The sequence below is a fragment of the Neofelis nebulosa genome, chromosome 18, assembly GCF_028018385.1.
Source record: "Neofelis nebulosa isolate mNeoNeb1 chromosome 18, mNeoNeb1.pri, whole genome shotgun sequence".
NCBI classification, from domain to species: domain Eukaryota; kingdom Metazoa; phylum Chordata; class Mammalia; order Carnivora; family Felidae; genus Neofelis; species Neofelis nebulosa.
The window spans coordinates 10,967,919-10,980,263 of record NC_080799.1 but is presented as its reverse complement, the minus strand read 5'-3'; the positions used below and the strand labels follow the sequence as shown (position 1 = coordinate 10,980,263).

The 12,345-nt window shown below is 45.2% G+C and overlaps 1 protein-coding gene across 13 annotated transcripts in view; it reads left to right on the top strand.

Annotated features, from left to right (window-relative positions):
* Positions 1–12,345, top strand: part of LOC131500884 (general transcription factor II-I repeat domain-containing protein 2B) — a 50,319-nt gene that overhangs the window by 26,501 nt on the left and 11,473 nt on the right. For 12 of the 13 annotated variants that reach the window (XR_009256519.1, XM_058710440.1, XM_058710439.1 and 9 more), the window contains 4 exons: positions 244–287; positions 3,241–3,318; positions 6,697–6,753; positions 9,816–9,878. Coding sequence is in view for 12 of the 13 variants with exons in the window: in XM_058710440.1 (XP_058566423.1) it covers positions 244–287; positions 3,241–3,318; positions 6,697–6,753; positions 9,816–9,878 (242 nt within the window). In the remaining variant the exon portion in view is untranslated. Of the gene's footprint in view, positions 1–243; positions 288–3,240; positions 3,319–6,696; positions 6,754–9,815; positions 9,879–10,169; positions 10,417–12,345 lie in introns of those variants that run through there. The other variant, XM_058710450.1, reaches the window with a different exon arrangement.

Genomic DNA, 12,345 nt, shown 5'->3' with positions numbered 1-12,345 from the left:
CAAAAGGATGTTTGAGGTTTTAAGACTATGTTCAATGGACTCCTTTAATGGTATAACAGATTATTAAGAACATTAATGTTACATGAACGAGTTAGTTTTGCGTTGAGCTGGATGGTGGGCAGGGGAGGTAGGACGGCGTGGAGATCTGGAAATTGGGGGGTTTGAGTACAGTGCATCCAGATCCCCGTGGTCACGTCTCACCCCGGCCGGCTTGTCTTGACAAGGGTTCCCTTCTCCTTGCAGCTGTGGCCCCATCAGTGTGAAAACTGAACCCATGGAAGATTCAGGTACGTACACGGATGCTTATAGAATCGAGTATTTGGCAGATTATCATTTGACCCCTTTCTTTTGTTTTACTTCTAAAACATGGACTTGCAGTAAACTAAGAATGGGGGGCAGGGCGCTTCCTCAATTTGGTTTTAAAAATCTACAAAAAGCCGAGTGAGAAGCTAGAACCTTTCCCACTGAGGTCAAGAACGAGGAAGGATGTCCCCTCTTGAACTTCCTTCCAGTGTTGTACTGAAAGTCCTTGCTAATGCAATAAGACAAGAAAAGGAAATATAGGGCACACAGATTGAGAATGATGAAATATAACTGCCTTTGTTCACAGATGACATGGTCATCTATATAGAAAATCCTGGGGCGCCTGGGTGGTGCAGTCGGTTGAGTGGCCGGCTCTTGATTTTGGCTCAGGTCATGATCTCACGGTTGTGGGATCAAGCCCCACATCAGGTTCTGTGCTGAACGTGGAGTCCGCTTGAGCTTCTGTCTCTGTCCCTCCCCCTGATCACTCTCTCTCTTTCTCTCTCTCAAATAAAAATAAATGTTAAAAAAAAAACCCAAAGAATTGACCAGTGAAAGGGGTGATGGTGACTAGGGCACTATTTAAATAACCTCAGTAGGGGCCTTATCCCTGCCTTCCCCCACTCCTTAAAGAAAGAAAAATGGCATTGATTAGAGGGGAAATGTTAAAAGGTCAAAAAAATGTTTTAGATGCAAATGCTTGAGGGATGGGAAAATCTTTGAAAGCATTAAAGCCGCAAAGGTTAGAAAACTTAAAGTAACCAAGTACATAAAACCAAAACTCAAAATTCAAGTTAATAAAAATGAACACAAGCTGGGGCACCTAGCTGGCTCAGTCGGAGGAGTGTGTGACTCTTGATCTCAGGGTTATGTGTTCGAGCCCCATGTTGGGCGTCGAGCTTACTTTAAAAAAAAAAAAAAGAAGAGCCGTGCAGTCGGTTAGGCGTCCGACTCTTGATTTCAGCTCAGCTCATGATTTCACGGTTCATGAGATGCAGCCCCCCGTCAGGCTGTGTGCTGACAGCACGGAGCCCCCTTGGGATTCTCTCTCTCCCTGCCCCTCCCCTGCTGGTTCTCTCTCTTTCTGTCTCTCTCTCTCTCTCTCTCTCTCTCTCTCAAAATAAATAAACTTAAAAAAAAAAAATAGGTCTCTTTTTGTCTTTAAGCTCTAAACTGAACCCGGGGCTTGAACTCACAACCCCGAGATCAAGAGCTGCACACTCTTCCGACTGAGCCAGCCAGGCGCCACGAGGCCTCTTTTGTTGATGCTTCCTTTTGGAGATGTGGTTCAGTTTAGACAAAAATGTGCTCCGTACTAACATGACTCTCTACCTTGGATTTCATGATGCCATTCAACTCGCTGCCGGACGGCCCCTGAGAGCCTCATTTCTTGTGATATTTCTGCACCCCTTGCTACACAGAACAAGTGTCAAAATGGTTTTGAGTTTCAAATTTCTCTCTTTCTCTCTCTTTCTCCCCAAAACAAAGTGGCTTCAAACAATGATTAGTCTTTTATTTTTCTTTTATTATGTTTATTTATTTTTGACAGAGAGACAGAGCATGAGTGGGGGAGAGGCAGAGAGAGGGAGACACAGAATCCGAAGCAGGCTCCAGGCTCTAAGCTGTCAGCACAGAGCCCGACGCGGGGCTCGAACCCACGAACCGTGAGATCATGACCTGAGCCGAAGTCAGATGGATGCTTAACTGACTGAGCCACCCAAGCACCCCCAAACAATGATTAGTCTTTCTGGCAATTCCACACATTGGCCGGGTAGCTGTCTGCTCCCAGGTGACCTCGCTCCTGAGTCCGAGGCCGCTGGGAGAGCCTGGCCTCCGTCCGCTTGGTCTCACGTCCCCTGGGAGCCCGGGCGCGTTCACACGGCCACTCAGTTCTGAAGCAGCAGCTCAGACGCAGCTGCACTCTTCAGGCCTCGGCTCGCGTCCTGTTGGCCAACGTCCCATTGGCCAAAGTGAGCCATGAGACGAGGCCCAGCTTTACAGGATGGAGAAGTAGCCTCCACTTCTAGAAAAGAGCAAGAGAGACATTGCAGACAGGCATGCACACCGGGGTGGGAGAAACCTGTGGCTAATTTTGCAGGCTACCACACCTTTCCCTGATGACGGGTTTTGGTTTCACTAACGTAGTTCCCCCAGGTTTTGAAATTTTGAAATTCATGTCATTGTCGTAGGTAAGATTACACGTAGCCACCGAGTGATGTATGGAAGGCTTGAATCACTGTATTGTACCCTGGAAACTGATACTACTCTATGTGTTAATTAACTGGAATTTAAATACAAACTTTACAAAAAAGGGGGGCGCCTGGGTGACTCAGTCGCTTAAGTGTCTGACTTCGGCTCAGGTCATGATCTCGCGGTTCGTGAGTTCGAGCCCCGCGTCGGGCTCTGTGCTGACAGCTCAGAGCCTGGAGCCTGTTTCAGATTCTGTGTCTCCCCCTCTCTGCCCCTCCCCGCTCACTCTCTGTCTCTGTCTCTCAAAAATGAGTAAATGTCAAAAAAATTAAGAAAAAAAACCTTAAAAAGGTGACATGTGCAAATGCATATCGCATTGGAGAAGAATATTTTACCGTATTTTGCATAAATGCACGTATGTACGAAGCCTCCTTGAAAAGGAAAATGTTCCCAAACTGGGAACCAGACCTTCTTCTTCCCTTCTTTCCCTCCCTCCCTCCTTCTGTTCCTTTCTACATCCTTCTCTCCTTCCTTCCTTCTTTCCTTTTATATTGATTTTATAGTGTTTTGGTTCTGTTACTTGTATTGTTATACGGGAAAGCCGACTGTTCACAGTGTGTGAGCCCCACGTTGTTTTGCTGGCGATCACGTTGCCCTGTTCATCAAGGCAGAGCCTGGAACTGTCCCAGCCGGTCCTAGTTCTCTGTGGCCTAACACGCGATTTTATGATTTTCATTGCTTCCAAAGGCTCGGCACTGAGAGCGACGGCTGTGTCAGTCAAGAAGGAGTCAGAAGATCCTAATTACTATCCGTCTAATATGCAAGGTAATCCCATTTCATTTTCATTTCCTTCCCCAAATGTTGTTTGTGACAGGACGTTTTTTTGTCGTATTTTTAAAAATTAATTTGTTTTGAGAGAGAGGGAGATAGAGAATCCCAAGCCGACTCCACACTGTCCGCGCAGAGCTGGACGCGGGGCTTGAACTCGCAAACCACGAGATTGCGACCTGAGCCGAAATCGAAGAGTCGGACGCTCAACTGGCTGAGCCACGTAGGCGCCCCCAAGATGAGAAATTTTAATTAGCCCCCATCTGGAAAACAGGCCGAAGCAATACGTTTACTGGGATGTAGCATACTGCCATTTAAAGTAAAGCATTTTACGGTTAGGAAATAGATCCGTGTTCAGCCTAAATCCGCATGCTTCGAGGCAAACGTGAAGACAGAGGTATCCTGGTGCGTTTTACTTGAGCTTGTCTGTTAAGTATTCTTATTTTGCATGTTCTAAAGTATGTCCCCCTAATCCTTTGCTGTCCTGTCTGTCCCCTAAGTTACTGAGAAAATATCGAAAGATCAAGACATTCAGGTACCCCGTTCTTAATAATATTTGCTTCATTGATGTCATACAATTTAAACGGCAGAACAGCAGACACTGATTAGCTGGTAGGCGGTCTATGCACTCGCCTGGCTTGGTCCTCTCCCCAGAGACCAGATCCCTGCCGGACCCCGACGTGGTACCAGTTTGACGACGTGGTGTTGTGTGGGATGGTTCTAAATCCTCGACCGCGACCAGGTTTGAAGCGCTTCCTACAAAATCTTAATTTTGAAGTTTTCCTGCAGCATTACAGAGCTCTGTAACTTAGACACTTTTTTCAGAATACCTGGGTGGCTCAGTCAGTTGAGCCACCCCCTCCTGGTTTTGGCTCAGGTCATGATCTCAACGGTGCGTGAGTTCGAGCCCCACGTTGGGCTCTGCGCTGACAGAGTGGAGCCTGCTTGGGATTCTCTCTCTTTTTCTTTCTCTCTCGCTCTCTCAAAATAAACAAACCGCTTTTTTCAAAAACTCTGAAGACCAGTGAAAAAGTGTCCATTGTCGCGGCACGTGGGTGGCTCAGTTGGTTGAGTGTCCCAACTTCGGCTCAGGTCACAATCTCACTGCTTGTGGGTTCGAGCCCCACGTCGGGCTCTGTGCTAACAGCCTGCTTCCGATTCTGTGTCTCCTTCTCTCTCTCTGCCCCTCCCCCACTCACACTCTGTCTCTCTCTTTCTCAAAAATAAATAAACATTAAAAAATATTGTTTTTAAATAAAATACTTAAGGGGCGCCTGGGTGGCTCAGTCAGTTAAGCAGCCAACTTTGGCTCAAGTCATGATCTCATAGTTTGTGGGTTCGAGCCCCGTGTCGGGCTCTGTGCTGACAGCCCGGAGCCTGGAGGAGCCTGCTTCAGATTCTCTGTCTCCCTCTCTCTCTGCCCCTCCCCCACTTGCATGCTGTCTCTCAAAAATAAATACACATTAAAAGAATTTTAATACTTAAGAAAAAATTTAACCAAAGAATTGCAAGACTTGTACACTGAAAACTATAAAACGTTGTTTAAAAAATTAAAGGAGATCTAAATAAACGGAAAGATATTCTGTGTTCATGGACTGGAAGACTTCCTTAAGATTGTTATGGAAATTCAAGGAACCCGGAATGGCCAAAACAATCTTGAAAAAGAACAGAGTCAGAAGACCCACATTTCCTGATTTCAAAACCTACTGCAAAAGCTACAGTTATCGACTGTGGTCCTGGCATAAGGTTAGACAGTGGATATTCAGTGGAATAGATTTGAGAGTGCAGAAATAAACCCCTATCTTTATAGCTACTTGATTTTCAACAAGGGTGCCAAAACAATTCATTGGGGAAAGAATAGTCTTTTCAAAAAAAATGGTACTAGAATAACCAGCTTTCTACATACAGAAAGATCCATTCGGACCTCTACCTCACACCATATACAAAAACTAACTCAAAATGGATCAGAGACCTGAATGTAAGAGTTAAAAATTCTCATGCACTTAGAACTCCTAGACGCAGATGATTGTGACCTTGGATTAGATAATGGTTTCTTAGCGAGAGCAGCCAAAGGAAAAAAATAAATTAAACTTCATCAAAATTAAAAACTTGTACTTCAAAGAACTCTGTCAAAAAAGTAAAAAGGCCACCAATGGAATTAGAGGAAATGTTTGCAAGTTATATATCAGATGAGGATATCCTATCCAGAATAAGAACTGTTTTAACTGACCGACGAAAATGCAAATTATGCTATTTAAAATGGAAAACGGGGTGCTGGCTGGCTCAGTCAGTGGAGCACGTGACTCTTGATCACGGGCTTGTGAGTTCAAGCCTCACATTGGGGGTAGAGATTGCTTACAAATAAAATCTTTAGGGGTGCCTGGTTAGCTCAGTCCGTTAAGCGTCTGACTTCGGCTCAGGTCACGACCTCATGGTGCGCGAATTCGAGCCCCACATGGGGCTCAGACCCTGGAGCCTGCTTCAGATTCTGTGCCTCCCTCATTTCCCTGCCCCTCCCCCGCTCATGCTCTGTCTCTCTCTCAAAACCATAAATATTTTTATTTAAAATTTTTTTTTTTTTCCAACGTTTTTTATTTATTTTTGGGGCAGAGAGAGACAGAGCATGAACGGGGGAGGGGCAGAGAGAGAGGGAGACACAGAATCGGAAACAGGCTCCAGGCTCCGAGCCGTCGGCCCAGAGCCCGACGCGGGGCTCGAACTCACGGACCGCGAGATCGTGACCTGGCTGAAGTCGGACGCTTAACCGACTGCGCCACCCAGGCGCCCCATAAATATTTTTAAAAAAAGAAAAAAGGCTCTGAAGATCCCATAGTGAAAAAAAGGGGGCACAGAAAAACAGGATATGGAGTTGGTGACTATTGGCACCAGGGAAGGGCACGTGGAATTATTGTACCATCCCTGCTTCTGTAGGTGTGAAACTTCTCCAGAGTGCGGTAAGACAACAAAAGACATAGAGAAAGGACCATTTGTGTGAATTTTATTTCAAGGAGTTGAAGTATTTTTCATGTGCATTCCTGCGTGGGTCTTGAACTGTTTGGATGGTTTTAAATGGATTCTTGTTTAGGGGAACCTGGGTGGCTCAGTAGGTTAAGCGTTCAGCTCTTGGTTTCGGCTCAGGTCACGATCTCACAGTTCGTGAGTTCCAGCCCCGTGTCAGGCTCTGTGCTGACAGTGCAGAGCCCGCTTGGGATTCTCTCTCCTTCTCTCTGCCCCCTACTCTTGCTGTCTCTGTGTCTCTCAAAATAAATAAATAAACTTAAAAAAATTCTTTTAAATAACAAACATAAATGGATTCTTGTTTACATTTTGCATTTTGCCCTTTTTAAATATCTGTATCATTTGCTTCCCTTTCAGACAGCCATCATCCTTCTGGGAGCAGCGACGTAACAGACATGGAATTATCCATGGAAGGTTGGAAAAGCCATTTTATGCTTTTTTCTTTTTTCTTTTTTTTTTTGGTTTTGTTTTAGTCTACAGTATTTTGCAAAGAACACAGTCTTTGAAACGCCCATGACGCATGTTTGAAACTAAGGCAGCTTCCTGGCATGCCTTCTTAGAAAACCAGATGAGTCTTAGCCCTAGAATGTGGCTCTGGGAATCTGTCAGTCTCTTCCTTCTCCGACCTGTAAGAGATTCTACGTAAAGCACCTGGATTAGAGGTCGCGTGGTGAGAAAACTTCACATCAAGAAATGACATGTGTCATTTGTTGCTTTATTCCATTTTCTCTTCTTGAATGGGTATACCAGAATTCTTTTTTTATTAATGTTTATTTATTTTTTGAGAGACAGAGCATGAGCAGGGGAGAGCAGAGAGAGAGGGAGACACAGAATACGAAGCAGGCTGCAGGCTCTGAACTGTCAGCACAGAGCCCGACACAGGGCTCGGACTCACGGACCGTGAGATCATGACCTGAGCCGGAGTCGGACGCTCAATGGACTGAGCCACCCAGGCGCCCCAGCGTTGTTGTTTTTCTAATGTTTATTTATCTATTTTTGAGAAAGCACAAGCAGGGAGGGTGCAGAGGGAGAGGGAGACAGAGAATCTGAAGCAGGCTCTCCACTGTCAGCACAGAGCCTGATGTGGGGCTTGAACTCACTAACTGTGAGAACATGACCTGAGTCAAAGTTGCATGCTTAACCGACTGAGCCACCCAGGCATCCTTGTGTGGTCTTTTGTTTTTCTTTTGTTTTATTTTATTTTTAACATTTATTTATCTTTGAGAGACAGAGAACAAGCAGGGGATGGGCAGAGAGTGGGGGAAACAGAATCCGAAGCAGGCTCCGGGCTCAGAGCTGTCAGCACAGAGCCCGACGTGGGGCTCGAACCCACAAACTGTGAGATCATGGCAGATGCTTAACCAACTGAGCCACCCAGGCGCCCCTATTTATTTATTTTTGATGAGGGTCGTACAGAAAGGGGGAGGGAGAATCCCAAGCAGGCGCGGGGCTGGAATCCATGAACCGCAACATTGTGACCTGAGCTGAAATCAAGTCGGGCACCTTACGGACTGAGCCACCCAGGCGCCCCTGTGTCATTTTTAATAGCTTCTCTGAGGGGCACCTGGGTGGCCCAGTCGGTTGAGCGTCCGACTTCAGCCCAGGTCATGATCTCACGGTCCGTGAGTTCGAGCCCCGCGTCGGGCTCTGTGCTGACGGCTCAGAGCCTGGACCCTGCTTCGGATTCTGTGTGTGTGTCTCTCTCTGTCTCTCAAAAAAACACGAATAAATGTTAAAAAAATTTTTTTGTAAAAAAAGATAGAGGAAGGCCTACATGGGAATCCGGGTGGAACTAGTATGGAGTGAGAATCGGAGAGATGTCACTGGATGTTGGCCTTTGAAATACTTTGTTTCTGAAGAGATTTTTTTTTTAAGTATTTTTTTTTTTTTTAGTAATCTCCCCACCCAGCATGGGATTCGAACCCACAACCCCAGGATCAAAAGTTGCACACTCTACTGCCTGAACCAACCCACGCCCCCAAGAGGTTTTTTATTATTATAGTACAGCAGGAAACCCATTTATGATACACCTGAATTCGTTTGATTTGGGTTTTTTTTTTACCTTTTTAACTAAAGATTCAGAAAAAGCTGCAAGAACAGTCAGAGAGGTCTGGTGTCTTCACCCGTTTACCCCCAAGCATTACGCGTTCCATTACCATAGTCCAATATCCAAACAGCTGATTTGTTTTGCGTCTTTCTCCCTTCATGAACAATTAATGGAAGGTATTTTTTTTTTTAGTGTTTATTTTTGAGAGAGAGACAAGAGTGCTTTCTTTGATCCCTGTGATTCCTGACAACAAGGAAACGCTATGACCACAGGAATTCCAGGGGCGCCTGGGTGGCGCAGTCGGTTAAGCGTCCGACTTCAGCCAGGTCACGATCTCGCGGTCCGTGAGTTCGAGTCCCGCGTCAGGCTCTGGGCTGATGGCTCAGAGCCTGGAGCCTGTTTCCGATTCTGTGTCTCCCTCTCTCTCTGCCCCTCCCCCATTCATGCTCTGTCTCTCTCTGTCCCAAAAATAAATAAAAAACGTTGAAAAAAAATTAAAAAAAAAAAAAAGGAATTCCATTAGATGGACATTCTGTGTCCCCTGACGTGGGTAACCGGGTGTTGTGTTATAAGATCTGAGAGTTTCTTCTCTCCCCTTAACCCTTATAAGGTTGTCCTTTCTTACCCTGTGATCCCTTTGAAAGTTAAAATTACAGGGGTGCCTGAGTGGCTCAGTCCGTTGAGCGTCCGACTTGGGCTCAGGTCATGATCTCACAGTTCGTGAGTTCGAGCCCCACGTCGGGCTGTGTTCTGATAGCTCAGAACCTGGAGCCTGCTTCAGATTCTGTCTCTCTCTCTCTCTGTCCCTCTCTTGGCCCCTCCCCCGCTCATGCTCTGTCTCTGTCTCAAAAAAAAAAAAAATAAACATTAAAAAAAATTTTTTTTAATTTTAATTAAAAAATTTTTTTTAATCTTTTAGTAAAATAAAAGTAAAGTTAAAATTACCTTCAGGGATGCCTGGGTGGCTCAGTCAGTTAAGCATCCGAGTCTTGATTTTGGCTCAGGTCATGACCTCATGGTTCGTGAGTTCAAGCCCTGCATCAAGCTCTGCACTGGCAGCAGGGAGCCTGCTTGGGATTCTGTCTCTCCCTCTCTCTCTCTTCCCTGCCCCCACTCGTGCTCTCTCTCTCTCTCTCTTGAAATAAATAAATAAACTTTGAAAATGCTTTCAGGTTTAGGGGCGCCCAGCTGGCTCAGTTGGAAGAGCGTGCGGCCCTTGATCTTGGGGTTGTGAGTTCGAGCCCCACGGTGGATGTAGAGATTACTAACAAAATAAAAATAAACAAAATTGTTTACAAAAATTACCTTCACGTTTATACCTCTACGTGTATTAAGTATGACACATGTCTAAAATGCCAGGATAAGCTCTTCTTGGAAGGTGAGATTACATAATAACAGATGTCATTTTAGAAATCTTTTTTTTTTCAAGATTCCACTCTGCTTGTCCCATCAGAAGCGTGTGAGGACCCCGAAGCCGAGGTGAAAATTGAAGGTCAGTTGCCTAAAGCCTTGTCAGAGTGACACATGGCAGAGTGTGGCGTTCATCCATTCCTAAAGGGGTTATTGTGGGGGGGGGGATGGTATATGTGGGGGCGGGGTGTGTATGCGTGCGTGTGTGTGTGTGTGTGTGTGTGTGTGTTTTACGCCATGCACATCAGCACCAGACTGTCCGCCCTCCCCAGTGAGGGAAGAAGGAAGGGGGATGGGCAGGGAGGGGAAGAGGGAAGGGGATGGGCAGGGAGGGCTGCATTTCCCTTAGAAAACACACCCCCACTTCCGCTAGATGGATGAAGAGTTTACAGATAACAACTGATCGGGCCTAGAAGCAGTAAACTCCGTTCAACGGCAAGTATCTCACAGAAGTCAAGTTCGAAGTGTGGTTTTAAACAGATTTATTTTTAAGATCCACCACGTAAGATAATTTTCGTTAAAAGACTTACAAACTGACGTGTAATCTGTTTGGGTTTTGTTCAGATGTCTGTTTCGAAACCACATCCAAGGGGCGCCTGGGCGGCTCAGTCGGTTGAGCGTCTGACTCTTGGTTTCGGCTCAGGTCATGATCTCACAGTTCGTGGGTTTGAGCCTCTCTCTCTCTCTCTCTCTCTCTCTCTCTCTCTCTCTCTTTTTTTCCTTTGCTTGTTTGTTTTGTTTCTCATATTCCACATATGCGTGAGATCATATGGTTTTGTCTTTCTCTGATTGACTTATTTGCTTAGCATTATACTTTCCACATCCATCCATGTTGTGGCAAATGGCAAGGTTTTGGGTTTTTTTTTAATTTTTTAATTTTGGGGAGAGCACATGTGGTGGAGGGGCAGAGAGAGGGGGACAGAGGATCTGAAGCAGGCCCTGTGCTGACGGGCTGACGACAGTGAGCCCGATGTGGGGCTCGAACTCCCGAACCACGAGATCATGACCTGAGCCGAAGTCAAACGCTCAACCGACTGAACCGTCCAGGTGCCCCAAGATTTCGTTCTTTTCTTTATGGCTGAATAATGTTCCATTGGATATGTATATACATCCCTTCCTCTGTGGATAGACACGGGCTGCTTCCATAATTTGGCTATTATAAATAATGCTGCGATAAACATCGGGGTGCACGTATCCCTTTGAATTCGTGTTTTTATGTTTTGGGGGTAAATACCTACTAGTATGATTACTGGATCGTAGGGTAGATCTATTTTTCATTTTTTAAGGACCCTCCACGCTGTTTTCCGGAGCGGCCGCACCAGTTTGCATTCCCACCAACAGGGCAAGAGGGTTCCCCTTTCTCCGCATCCTCACCAACACCCGTTGTTGCTCGTGTTGTTGATTTTAGCCATTCTGACAGGTGTGACGTGGCATCTCGTTGTGGTTTTGATTTGCATTTCCCTGTTGCTGAGTGACACTGAGCATTTTCATGTGTCTGTTGGCCATCCGGATGTCTTCTTTGGAGAAGCGTCTGTCCACGTCTTCTGCCCATCTTTTAATTGGATTATTTGGTTTTTGGGTGTAGAGTTGTATCAGTTCCTTATATATTTTGCATACTTCACGCTTTATTGGATCTGTCATTTGCAAATATCTTCTCCCATTCAGTAGTTTGCGTTTTAGCGTTGTTGATGGTTTCCTTTGCTGTGTAGAAGCTTTTTGTTTTGATGTCGTCGCAACGGTTTACTTTTGCTTAAAAGCAAGATTTCCCTCGCCTCGGGGGACATTTCTAGAGAAATGTTGCTACAGCCGATGTCGGAGAAATTACTACCTTGCTCTCTTCAAGGATCTTTATGGTTTCAGGTCTCACATTTAGGTCTTTAATCCATTTTGAGTTTATTTTTGTGTATGGTGCGAGGCGACCCGGTTTCATTCTTTTTGCATGTGGCTGTCCAGTTTTCCCATCACCATTTTGTTGGAGAGACTGTCTTTTCCCCCTCATATATTCTTTCCTCCTTTGTCAAAGATGAATTGACCATATAATTGGAGGTTTAGTTCTGGGTTTTCTGTTCTAGTCCATTGATCTATGCGTCTGTTTTAATGCCAGTCCCATACTGTTTTAATTACTACCGCTTTGTAATAGAACTTGAAATCTGGAATTGTGATGCCTCCAGCTTTGTTTTCGTTTTTCAAGATTGCTGTCCGAGGTCTTTGGTGGTTCCATACAAATCTTAGGAGTGTTTGTTCTAGTTCAGTGAAACATGCTCTTGGTATTTTGGTAGGGATCGCATTGAGTCTGTAGATGGCTGTGGGGAGTATGGCTATTTTAACAGTATTTGTTCTTCCAGCCCATAAGCATGGAATGTCTTTCCATTTCTTTGTGTCGTCTCGAATTTCTTTCACTGGTACTTTTAGTTTTCAGAGTACAGGTCTTTTCACTTCTATAGTTAAGTTTATTCCTAGACATTTTATTGTTTTTGGTGCAGTTGTAAGTGAAATTGTTTTCTTAATTTCACTTTCTGCTGCTCCATTATTAGTGCACAGAAATGCAA